Below are 13,067 nucleotides of genomic sequence, written 5' to 3'. Positions count from 1 at the left end.
CCTGTCTCATTATGTACGGGTGCTTTAAATCACATCAAGAAATAGTCTGCATGGTAGTTTACAACATGGGTGTGTATTAGGGGAACACTCATGAAGTCATGTGCTTAGCAATCGACAATTGCCAGAAAATTCCTTAGGAGAAAGAGTTGAAGTCTTTATGGTGCTAGGAAAGGTGTGGAGACCAGTTGGCAGAGGAAAGTGCAATATTGGGAGCACGAGTGAAGGGAACCTCATGCTGCTTGTGGGGTTCTCTTCTCTTTACCAATGTTGCCAAAGGAGCACTGCTCACAGGCCTGAGTAAGATACATCATGTGCTTTTATCAGAAAAATAAAATAGTCAAGAGATATAGGGGATGCACATAAACGGCTAAATGGTGCTTATCCATTAAGTGGATAGAGCAAGGTCCCAGCACCTGTACACTGGGAAATGTCCACCCCACCAAACACAAAACCACCTATCATAGTAAATAATGAATAATTTATAGAATGCACACATTAACACTGATAGATCACTTCCGTAGTTCAAATTTTGGGGGCAAATTCATATAGCAACTTATATAGCAAAAAACAAGAAAGAAAGAGGAGAGAAAAAGTCAAAACAAAAAGCTCAAGCTTCTCTCTCATATGAAGATTGCAGGAAGTGTTATCTGGTGGTCAGTTCTGATTAGGCCATTTTAGATAGAACAGTGCATAGTGACCCTTAATGTGATGGGCCCTATATAAAGATTTTTGCAATATTGGAATTTTAACAAACCTCATCCAGAACATACAGAAGAGGCAAGGATGTGATCACCATGTCCTTGCTCTCTATCAGGGTATTTTTATGCGTCCTTGATTGTCAGGCATCTAACAGCAACAATCTGAAATAGCTGGTAGACATGGGAAAACGTGGCTAAAACTATAGTTGTGGGTTACACACCTCAACTGTCAAAGGCTAATGCTGTCCTCACAGTCCTTGGAGGCCACTCTTGTAAGCCTATGTATTGGAAAGTGGAAAGAGGTTCATCTGAGCTCAGAGTGAACCTGGTCAGCCAGGGAGAGGGCAACATGTGATACTTGAGATCCTGTCTAAAGCCAGCACAGAAACCCACACTTCATTCAAAGCATCATATACTAATTCTCGATTATCTACCATTCTCTCCCTACCAGCCGTTCAGTTTGGAATGATAGAAAAAAAACTGGAACTGATCTTTCTATTCTAAGGACCTTGATCTCTCTCTTTCCTTAGGTCCACATTAAGAGTGCATACAAATGGACATCACCATCTGAACATCTTAGTATTTTCTACTCTGTATATGTAGCATAATACTGTGCCTATGACAGTCTCAAGCTTCCTTGAGTGTTGTTGCCCCATCAAGAAGTGTGAAGTTCTGAGTTCAAACCCCAGTGATGCTTTAAAGGGACTAGAAGAAAGCGATCAGAGAAACTCCACTTCTTTGTCCTTAGATTAAATCAAGTTGACACAATGTGAACCTAGTGGGCTATTTAACCATGCATCTTTCTCCCAACCCCATTTCCACGAGTTCAGTCCATGGCAGAATTCATCCCCCACCATCCTAGATATTTCTTTGTATATTTATACAAGAGCCAGGTTTCTTTTTTTTAAATAGAATTAGTTGTAGGCAATCAACTGCTGCCCTATGTGAGAAATGATTAGTATCTATTGCAACTTACCACACTGTATTTGTGTATACAAGTACGCTATTGGAAATCCAGCATTACTGAGGGATTGGAAACCAGCACTGTGGCCTTGCCTTTCTGTGCCTAGTCCTGGCTCACAGGCAGCAGGGGGCAGACCTTGAGTTCCTCTTCAGGGACAGAGTGATGGTGAATGGGCACTGAGCAGGCAGAGAAACACAGCTGAGGCAGTTCCTTTCAGTTATCAAACACATCATCTCCTTCCCATCTTAAGGGCTACTGCTGAGGTCTTGCCCCCGTACCTACCTTAATAGCAGCAAATTTGTTACACAGCAGCCAGCTCTTTCCTATTGTTCTGTAATATGCCTCCACATCATGGATGCCAAGAAACAAACTAAGAAAAACAAAAAAATCTGACATTGAACAGTGTGGTGCTGGTAACATACCCTGTTATGTTCTGTATGTTATGAGATTTGTTAATCTTAACAAGTTCCCCAACTATGAGTTTCACGTAGGACCCATTAGAATCCAGGAAAATAAAAACAATTATGTGTAAAATGGCCTGAGTCAGGGCCATAGACAGCAGCATCCAGCACTTGTGCATGAGCCCATGTGGATCTTGCAATGAGCTGGGCCATAGCAATGTCCAGTACACAGTTGTGAGCTGTTGCTCTGGTTGAACTGTATTGGTGTGTGCATTCAATGAACTACACTTATTTAAATGAATTCAGTGTTGGTGTGGTTTGAATCCAGACCCCTTGACACCAAATCTTCCCTTCAGCAGCATTTAGGAGAAGAAGCTAAAGTCAGGAGAGGTGACATTGTGCCATAAGTTATGTGACAAGAGGGATGGTGAAATGATCCATTGTGATAAGAATCAAGGTTTCTTCTGTGGTACTTAGGTCTATACTGGGCCTGTGCAACAGCTTCAAGAACCCATTTCTGATTTCCCTTGGGATTCCCTTGATGATCCACTCAGAGAAGATTGGAAACAACCAAAATGGTAGTCAGACTTGATTTAAAAAGTGTAGGGAACACTGCAAACTCATGTTTCAGGATATTTGATTACATTGTAAGCCCCATGATTTTGTTATTTACCTAAAAGAAAATATATGTCTGGTGGTGTAGGTCAGCACTAACACAGACATTTAACTCTAGAGCTTGTTGGTTTTTATTGATAGAGAAATTGCACTGAATCGCCATAGGAACCTGTGTCTTAGGTCTGTTTCCCTAGTATATCCTCTACAACTCTCATGATGGTGATCCTGTTTCTGGCTAAATGTATGTCTGTTTACTGGGGAATTGAGTTTAGTGACGTGCAAATATTATTTAAACCTATGTATTAAATTTTGTCATTTTGTTAATTTTTGTGGTTTTTATTGGCTTCTTTTGATTGACTGTCATAGTTTTATTAAATTATTTCTTGTTTCCTCTGGCATTTTATCCTTCCCTTCAAACTAAAGTAATCCTTTTAGGATCCTCTACAGCGCTGTCTTACTGGTTATACATATTGTGTTAAATTTATGTATACTATGCCTTAATCAGCACAGTAGCTGGGCAGCTGCCTGCCCTCCATGGCATCAGATCTACTTTACAAACAATAACACTCAACTCTTACTCACTGTGTAGCATCTTGGCTGCTCTTAGTTCCCCTTGGACAGCCCTCAGGACCAGGCTCTCCTCTCCCTTAACCATGGCTGCTCTCCTCTTCCTCTCTCCTCTCCATCACACATGTTCTTCCTTTATTCTCTGGCAGCTTCTTCTTCCTTCTTCCCTCCTCATGATCCTGTCTAGCAAAGCCCTCAAAGCTCCCCTCCCCCATCTCTCTGCTGTGCAGCTGTTGGCTGTTGGCTTCTTCATAATCACAGTTAACTGGGAGCAGGGTCAGATTTTTGGGGATTAGCCAGTCTTGAGTTCCACAAATTAGCATTAAATACAAGCAGAATTAGACCAATATACTACAGGGATTTCTTTAGTTTTGTTTTGCTGTAAGTTTTCTTTTACCTTTTCACTTTTTATTTTATTCTTGGCTATTTTTTATTAATTGGTAATTTTATTTATTTATATTTCAAATGTGGCCCCCTTTCCAGTATCCCCTCATCATCCTCACTTCCCATTTCTGCTCAGCTTTGCCTATGACAGTGCTCCCCTCCCATACACATCCATTCCCCCCTCACACCTCTAGGATTCCTATTTGGTGGGCAACATGTTTCACAAGAGCCAAGGGCCTACCAGCACATTAATGCCAGGTAAGTCAATCAATCCTTTTCTACACAGTGACCTAGAACCATAGACCCATCCTTGTATACACTTTGGCTGGCAAAAGGGGTCCATAGGAGCTGGGGAATGGGTGACAGAGGGTCTGGTTAGATATTAAAGACCAATGATTGCTGCTTTCTCTTCTTTTTCTGGTTGTAGGTGAAATTATGTTTGTGTGCTTGTCTTTCTTTTTTTTTTTTTTTGAAATTATTGCAAGGTGACTAATTTCTTGCTTTTTGTTGGTTATAGTTTAGCTCAGTGTCTTGGAGTTTTCCTCCTATTATCCTCTGTTATGCTGTCTTAGAGAAAAATATTGTTTAAATTTGGATTTGTCATGAAATATCTTGGTTTCTCCATTCATGATGACTGAGAATTATGCTGGGTATAGGAGCCTGGGTCTGCCTTTCATCTGCCCACGATGTTCTGGCTTTTGGAGTCTCTATTGAGAAGTCTGGTGCAATTCAGATAGGTCTGAAATCATTTGTTACTGGATATTCATACCTTACCCCTTTTAATGTTATTTCTTTGATCCGTGCATTTAGTGTTTTAATTGTTATGTGAATGGAGGAATATTCTCTGGTCTGCTCCCATGTGTCAGCTTCTATGGCCGTGTTTCTCAACACTCCTAGTGCTGCAAACCTGTAATACAGCGCTTCATGCTGTGATGACTCCCACCGTGAAATTATTTCATTACTACTTCATAACTAATATTGCTACTCTTATAAGTCATAATATGCAAGGTATCTGATATACAATGTTTGTGAGTGGTCGTGGCCCAGAGGTTGAGAAACATTGCTTTATATACATTTTTATTTTTTTTTAAGAGAGGCCTTCATCTGAGGAGGACCTGATGCAGGTGTGAGAGCAGAGACCCCTGAAGTAGTGACAAGTTAGCAGGCCCAAGGCTGCTTGCCTTAATGGCAAAAGAGATTCCTGGCTAAAGGCACAAACAATCTGAAATCACTGTCCCCAGGATATTTCTTACCTCAGTTTCCCCCCATTACACGGTGTGTCTGCTTGGCCATGTCTGTCCAGGAATCCAGTCCCTGTAGTCTCTGATACAGACAGAATGCTATAGGTGAGAATGCTTTCCCTCTGTTCGCCCCAGTCACTTCTATAGAAGTGAGTTCAAATCCCCCGTGGGTAAATGTGTGTCTCACATAATGTGTGAGACTTGAAATCTCATCCTTTTTGTTGACAAAAACCAACTCTCACTTCAGATTTACAGCTGACCAACACTTAGTTTCAGGAGAATGAAGAAGCTGGTCAGGCCTGCAGAGTCAGATCCCCTCCCTGCCTGGGACAATCCCACCCACAGTAGACTTCACCTTCACTTAGCAGGTGTTTTCAGAAAAATCTGACCTCAAGATTCTGAAGTCCACATCTGCACAAACCCTAACGTTGTTAGATGGTGGACATGCGGGTTTTCTCCACTTTAAATCATCCTGGCCTCTTCTCTCCTGGGATGCACTCTGTTCTCTCTGGTCTGTTCATCTCGGAAGTCACTTCTCAGAAGGGGCACTTTGCTCTAACTCCTCCTTGGGACCCACCCAGCACTTGTGCTGGGGGATCTTATCAACTCTGAGCTGGGAGGGGTAGCATTCAACCTGACTTGAAGAAGCCTGTTTTCGCAGCTGATCTAGATCTGAGGAACAGGTGCTTTTAAAGAAGCATGTGACAGTATCTCCAGCAGAAGAGCTCACATTCAGGCAAAGTCACACAGGACAGGGAAAAGTGGCTTCCCAACTTCCCCAGGGCGCTCAAATCAGGGAGGGTATCTGATGGTCAGAGAGTTTGAGAGAGGCCTCCAACTCCCTGAAAGACTTCCCTCAATCATAAGTCCCACCACTATCCCAGGCTCAGCAAAGCCCTCCACCTGCCAGTTCCCTACAAACAAAACCCAGTGTGGAGAATTGAGGATAACACTTCTAGGAAATGGGCGACACAAGTCTCTGGGGGTCCTGGCCTGGGGTCTGTCCTTCAGGCTCTCCTCACTTCTCCTAGGTGCCTAGGGCAGAGGCAGGGTCAGGAGTAGGGGGAGGGGCAAGTTCATGGTCAGGGGCAAGGTCAGGGGCAAGCAGTGACCTCCAGACAAAAGTTAGGCTTTGGGTGCATGGAAGAGCAGCAGCAGAGCTCGCCCTGCCCTCCTCCTCTCTGGAGTGGGAAGGCATGGAGACCTGAGGGGTTGGGAAGAGTTGGGGAACTCACAGCTGCTTTTCCTCTGACTGCAACTGCAGCGCAGGGCCAAAGAAGCCAGAGAGGCTCAGGGGATCCCCCCATTTCCTGATTTCATTGTCCTTGTGGATGTCCAGGATGAAGGCTGTGCTTGGCTGGGCCAGAAGCCCCGCAGACAGGGAGAAGATGCACAACTGGCCTGTGACCTCCCTGGGCGCCCACTGGGACCCAGGTCAAGTGGCCACAGACACTCACCACGCACCCTGCCCCAGCCCTAAGCCTGTGCACACCAAGGCCACAGCACCTCTGCTAGTCCCTCCCACCATGAGCACTCACCCTGGCCCCCTGGCTGGCTTACACTCTCTGTAGGGAGCTCCTTGTGTGGTTTAGACACCAGGTTGATTATGGCCTCAGAGAAGGAGTCTAACAATGTTCCATCTAGTTCAATATAGTGGAATAATTGAAGCACTATTGTTATTAGGTCTTCATTAAAAGTCTGATAGCATTCTGCGTTAAAGCCATATGGCCCAGAAATTTTGCTTTTTAATTTTGGGAGGGGCAAACTATACTGACAGTACCTATTTTCTTCTGAGAATTATCCATGTACCTTCCCAGATCTGGGTTTATGTTGGTAATTGTTATCTGTCTAGAAAATACCAATATCAAATAGATTTTCAGTTTTCTGGAGTAAAGGCCTCTGAGGTAAGACCTAATGGTTGTTGAATTTGTTCATTGCCTCATGTTAGATTCCCCCTTTCATTTCTAATTGTGTCAATTTAGGTATTGTCTCCGGTGTGCAGTTTGTTTGAAGAAGGGGTTGCCTCTCTGGTGGATCTTCTCAACAAAAATACAAAAAAAGAAACAAAAAATAAATAAAACAAACAAAAAACCCAACGCACAGGACTTGGTTCTCTTGACACTTTGTATTTTTCACTTTATTTGTAATTGACTGATTTGATTTGAACCCTGAATTAATTTCCTGCCATCAAATCCTACCTGACATTCTATGGGATGAGGTTTGGCCTCATCTTGTTAACAGCAACATGTAACTACTGAAGCTGTTTCTGCTCTCTGTAGTGGTGATGACCTCAAAATCTTACTGAAAACCATGCACACCCGGGTTAGGTTGAATTAAAGTAGCCACCATTTCAGTGTTCCCTGCAAGGTGCCATGGGACAGTAGTAACATGAGACTGCATGCACCTCGACAGTTTTCACTAGGGACTACACACACACACACACACACACACACACACACACACACACACACACTTTACTGACATGGTACACATTCTTTGCACACAAAAAAGAAAGTGAACAGTAATGAAAACACACCAATAATGGAATTGATGGAGGGAGTTGTGGGGAAGCTGGGGCTTAGAGTTACTTAAAGGCCCTATGCAGGCTCTCCTTTTGTTGGAGGAGAAATTTCAAGTGCAATGTGGTTCTTTATTTTCTTTCTCTAAAGCACAGAGGGCTAGGGGTGATAACAGGGCTATGAGCATGTTCGGCAAGTACAGTCACACTGAATTAAATACTAGGGTTGGAACCTATTAATCTTCTACAAAATTACAGAGCAGCCTCGATGAAGACTCTCAGCTTCAAAGGTGGACATTTCAAGACAGGCACTGGACAATGGCTGACAGACTTGACTGGAGACTGGAAATGTTTTGCTATCTCACAGGAAAAGAAGGCCCCTCCTACCACACTGTACTCTAAGGACATTTTATTCAGGTTAGGATGACATGAACTATTGTCTCATGTCACAGATGTCAGCACAAAGTATCCAAGGTGTTGTATGCCAATGGTAGCATCAACAGAACAAAGCACACAGTGTCATGAAGACATAAATTATGAGTTTGTGTAGCAAGACCCAGGCCTCTTCCAGGTTCTTAGATAGTAACTGAGAACCTCAAATACGGTAGTGATGTGATAGTGTGGTGTAAATCTAGTTACAACTAGCTTCTATTGTGACACAGATGACTCTTATTGTGTCATGTTCAGCTTATAATGAATGACTAACCAAAGCATGAGAATAACCAAATACTACATTGTTTCTCTATACCTCATGAGCTTTTAAAAGCCCTGGGGTGACAGCAAGCTTTTGTGGACATTCTGGATTGGTCCTTCTGTACTTTAACTCTCTGAGTCACCTCCACTCTCAGTAAGTTAGTTCAATTTCATAAATTGGAAATGAGTCACCTGGAAAAAATACATTCTCAATACGATCCCAGATTGGCCATGGAAAAAGGGTAGCTTGAATTGTCCCACCTCAGTTCTGGGCTTGCACAGGCCTGCTCTCCAAAAGAAACCTGTGTTCACAGCTGCAGGCTACATTCACTATGGATGCTCTTGAGGTTCCTCCCTAAACTGCTTAGATTAAGATAATGTTCTTGCTAACAATCAAAAAACTGATTAAGCCAATCTGGCCTACAGGAAGCTAGTTTCTATTCAGTATTTTATCAGATGTGCATAAAACATATGGCCATCATTGATAACAGGTGAAAGATCTGCTCTAATATGAAAACTAAGTGATGCTGGAGGATGATCCCCAATGTTCAATGAGCAGTGGGGACACCAGAGCCCTGTAGGGATGCCTGACAACCTAACACGTTGAGCACGCACAGCTCAGTAAGTTCCCTGTGAACATACATCTCCTGAGATCTCTCTATTTAATTGGAGGTGATCCTGTCCACCTAATACAGCACCTCATGTGGAATAACAAAAGCCACCTGCAGGAGCTGTGGTGATGACTCACAGGGTAGAGCATCTGCTGCTCTCTCAGAAGAACCACATGGACCCTAACAATTGGGTAAAGCATGTCAGTGATTACATTACAAAGTGTGTGTCGGAGAAACAGCCACATTATCCACACAAAAGACACTGTCACACTGGGTACCCCTTGGTGACTTTGAATTCACTTATTAGCCCAGGCTCCATGGAACATGCAGAGATACATCTCTATCTGTAAGTTCTAAGTCCACAGGAGGGGACAGAACCCTTGAGTAAGAATGATGGTCTTAAGAGTCAAGAGATAGAATTCAATTTTTATTCATAACGAATACATTTTTACAACAGAACAGGATTAAAATGAATAAAAATATTTAAAAATATTTGAAAGTGAAAAATAGTAACAAGAACATATAAATATGAAACAACAAAATGAAAACTTCAATTAAAATCATAACAAAAATATTTCTAAACAGCATATTCTTAACGAACATGTAGAAGCACAGATGTATTGCTGTTTCTCCTCTAGCACACATAATGAAAGGCGGTCCCCCAAGCTGTCTCTCAAGTGGTGTTTTCTGAAGAAGAAAGTGAGTAAGACCTCAATCAGTCAGGCTGGCTTAGTGTTATATAAATTTAGGGTCTCTAAGAAATGACAAATTAACTCTGAGGAAGAATACTCTCCCAAAAAAAAATGTTGTTACCATTCAGGATGTTTGTCATCAGGGACTCCTGAGAAAGCAACTTATTCTTCAGGAAGCTCTCTTACTGGGGTGTGTCCAATTCCAGCTCTCTTGTACTTTCTGAGACCTGGGAGAGGAAGGCAGTTTTTCAGACACTGATTTGGTGGTGAAACGCAAGCCAGCTGTCAGAATCCTGCCTTCTACCACCTCAGTTCTCTTGGACAGTCGACATGGACCTTTTAACTGATATCATTGTTGCTAACTCTGTGGGCAGGGCAAAATCTCCAGCAACCCTCACAGTAATGTGGGCTGCCAATATGGGACCCAGACTTATACCAGTGCAAACCAAGAACAGGGCAATGGAAGGGACCTCATTGGGTTGCAGGAAGAAAGGAGATGTCCATATGTCACCAAGGTTAAAGCCAATGACAAGTACTAATTTGACATTTGCACTTGGCTCTTATCCCGGAAAGGTGCTTCCTACACAAGAAGTCATATGACCACTTGTCATTTGTCAAGAACCAAGAACTTGTTCAAAACTCTACATAGCATCCAATCTATCACGTGCATGTGCATAATGTGATATGTTATTGATCTGTCACCATTTCTATAATGCAGCTTCAAAAAGAGCAGCAAAATATACTTGCAAAATAATTCAGTTTCTGAAAAGTGGGTAACTTCCCAGAATACTTGTGCATAGGCAGAGCAATGAACAATGCCATTACATGAGGTGGTTGGCTGGTTATGAGTGTAAATTAGAAAGGAGGTAGGAGGAAGCAAAGATATATCAAACTGGCAAATTTTATCAGATATTGTTAAGCTAACACATCTGCTCGTCCCTACCTGATGATGCTGGGTCTGGACGTTGCTGGTCTTTATCTTTCTTGTTGAAGTCAACCAAATATTTCTGGTTCAGTGCACACTCAAGATGTCCCTCCTTGCTCCCCTGCTTCCGTGGGACCAACTTCTTCCTGCATGTGTTCTCCATCAGGAGCTGGCTGAGCAGGTTTCTGGAAATACAGTCTGCATAATAAGATCATGCTGCCCCTTTCTCCCATTCATACTCCCAAGTCCCACTAACTCTACCAGGTCCCAGATACCCATGAAGACTTAATAAAATACATCTCGATACATATAATGCTCCTGCACAAACCACAAAGAGTTAATTCAGGGAAGAATAAATTGTTTGCTTGGCCCCAGCACCAATTAGTGTCCACATCTCTCAAAAAGAACATGGATCTTCAACTATCCATGAAAGCCCAATGCATGGGGGCAACATCAATTAGTAGTTGGCAAACACCCACAAAAGAGGTCAGTAGAACCAAGGGAAGGTCATGCTAACCATGTGGTGCACGCACTGAGTTTGGTAAAACCTGGTTGACACCATAGGCCCAGGTCAGCCTAATAACCTTCTGCTGACTTCAATCAGTGCTGTTCTATCTAGAGCCTTTTGCAGATGCCTAGACAATCCTGGGATGAGTAACAGTCTTTTATGGAACTGAAAACTGAGTCCTAATGACCCTGGAACACTGATGTGTAAAGAGCACAAGAGATAGAATCATAGCTGAAGACTGTCCAATCCAGAACAAAGAAAGTCAGAAATGGCCATTCCACAGGTGATAGACTTTCTGACCAGGACTTACCTAGAGAAGGTAATCTCCTTCTTCAGCTTATGGCTGTCCTCATGGATCTCAGTGTTCTCCATCTCTAAGTTGTGCAGAATTGACATGATTGACTCCTCCATTCTCTCCAGGTCTTCATAATATGGATTTGGCCTGAAGTGTGGCCTGGCCCCAAATGATAGAATCCAGTGAACATCAGCATTTAGGAATATATGAGCTCAGGGTGGGTCCTGTACTACCCCAGCCCTGGAAGGACACCTTCTGAATTCTACATATTGGATCTTCTTCAGCTTCAGAAACGTGTTTTTCTGCGTCCAGGACACCAGAATCTCAGCATCCAGATTGAGGCTTCCCTGGCTCCCTTTGTTCAATCAAGAGGCAATCTGCAGTCAAGCCAGTTGAGCTATCAAGAGCCTAGGCCACACCTCTCCATGCTCCCCCACCCCAACACAGCCAGAAACCTGTGATTACTTTTTTCCTGTCCCGATAACAGACCATATATCAACACAAAATTATAATCTGCACAAGGAATACAAATAAACCGACAAACGTTGCCACATAGGCAAAGAACTGTGCTGTTGACAGTGGGGCTCCCAGAACAAAGCATTCACATCACCATGAAAGTGTTACAGGTAAATACTCAGGCCAAGACATAGACCCCTAGATTCCAAGTGTGGAGGGAAATATAAACATATAACAGTTGTGCATATGCATTTGGATGTATGCACACACAGACTCACAGACTGAGAGACACCCACAAAAAAAAGAGAAATGTAAACAGAGTCAGAGAAAGAGAAAAGCAAATATGGAAACAGAGAGCACTGTGAGAACCAGGAGAAATGCATGCAGCATTGCTGTTTCCGAGGGGCTCCCACAGACACACAGACAATAACAAACAGGGCTGAGCCTGACAACTTCTAGTCAAACATTGAGATGAACAGTTTGGGACCAGGCCCCTCAGGCTGCTGCCTGGATCTTCCAGCACTCAGTCCCCTGCCTAGTAAGTACAGAGACTCACCATAAACTCACTGCAATTACAATCTTGCAAAGCCACCAGCAATCAAGGGCTTTGCAAATGCACACTGGGAACTCACTCTCCCTGACTTTATCCCTGAATTCTTCATTCAGACCACAAATCCTGCTTTTCAATAAATGGAAGCAGATGAGTCTATTGTCCATCTCTCTCCTCAGGAAGGGTCAGGTTCTGAATCTCCTCTATATGGGAGGTGAGGTTTGGCACCGGGTGTGGGAGGCACAGCTTTCTAGAACCCAAAACCTTAATAGGATGAGATGAAGGTGACCTTGCAGACCCAGGAATGAAACAAGAACGTTTGGAGCAATTCATACCTGTGTTTCATAGATCTCTCTGTCAGAAACCTCAGGCGATCTCTCAGGTCATTTCTCTCCTCAGTAATGAGCTGCAGCTCTTTAATCAGCTTCTCCTTTTCCTTCTTGGCCTGCTTCTCGCTTAGGGCAGTTTCAGGGGAAGATGTTTCTCTCCCAGTGTCTGTAGGTAGAAGAACAAAAGTGAACCTGCATGGGGAGAATGCATAGAGTGTACATAGACCACAGTGAGGCCTAAACAGGAGAACAAGCTTGGAACCCAGTGTCACTGCAAGGCGATTGGTCTATGCTTAAGAGGCCTCCTCAGTGGATCTCAGTTCTCCCACTACTCTATAGACACCAAGAGATGTAAGCAGCCAGGTGTTCCCTATGCTGGACATCACGTGCTTACATGTACCATGGAGATGGCTTCTCCAGGATTATCATCAACTGAACAGGGTACAACTTGGTTTAAGGACCCTCACCCCTGTGGTTTCAGAACTCAGATGATAAATTCACCATCCACAAAACTTGAGTGATTGGAGACACTCAGATGTCCTACCCTGATACTCTAGGCCAACAACTTTGGATTGAAAACACATTTCCAGGGAGGACATGTTCAACAGACTTATCAATTC

General features: G+C 43.2%; 1 protein-coding gene across 2 annotated transcripts in view; it reads right to left on the bottom strand.

Annotated features, from left to right (window-relative positions):
* Positions 1 to 9,106: 9,106 nt before the first annotated feature.
* The window catches only part of LOC147998945 (disks large homolog 5-like), a 70,118-nt gene continuing 66,157 nt past the window's right edge, over positions 9,107 to 13,067 (bottom strand). The window contains exons 2-6 of one of the 2 annotated variants that reach the window (XM_087595768.1): positions 12,454 to 12,613; positions 11,128 to 11,271; positions 10,328 to 10,494; positions 9,506 to 9,611; positions 9,107 to 9,379 (exon numbers count right to left, since the gene is read on the bottom strand). In XM_087595768.1, the coding sequence (XP_087451894.1) occupies positions 9,547 to 9,611; positions 10,328 to 10,494; positions 11,128 to 11,271; positions 12,454 to 12,613 (536 nt within the window). In that variant the 3' untranslated portion in view covers positions 9,107 to 9,379; positions 9,506 to 9,546. The remainder of the gene's footprint in view (positions 9,380 to 9,505; positions 9,612 to 10,327; positions 10,495 to 11,127; positions 11,272 to 12,453; positions 12,614 to 13,067) is intronic. The other variant, XM_087595769.1, reaches the window with a different exon arrangement.

The sequence above is a fragment of the Rattus norvegicus genome, chromosome 19 (genome assembly GCF_021556685.1).
Source record: "Rattus norvegicus strain SHRSP/BbbUtx chromosome 19, alternate assembly SHRSP_T2T, whole genome shotgun sequence".
Classification (NCBI taxonomy): domain Eukaryota; kingdom Metazoa; phylum Chordata; class Mammalia; order Rodentia; family Muridae; genus Rattus; species Rattus norvegicus.
Note: the sequence above shows the minus strand (reverse complement) of the source record. Positions and strands in the feature narration are given on the sequence as shown.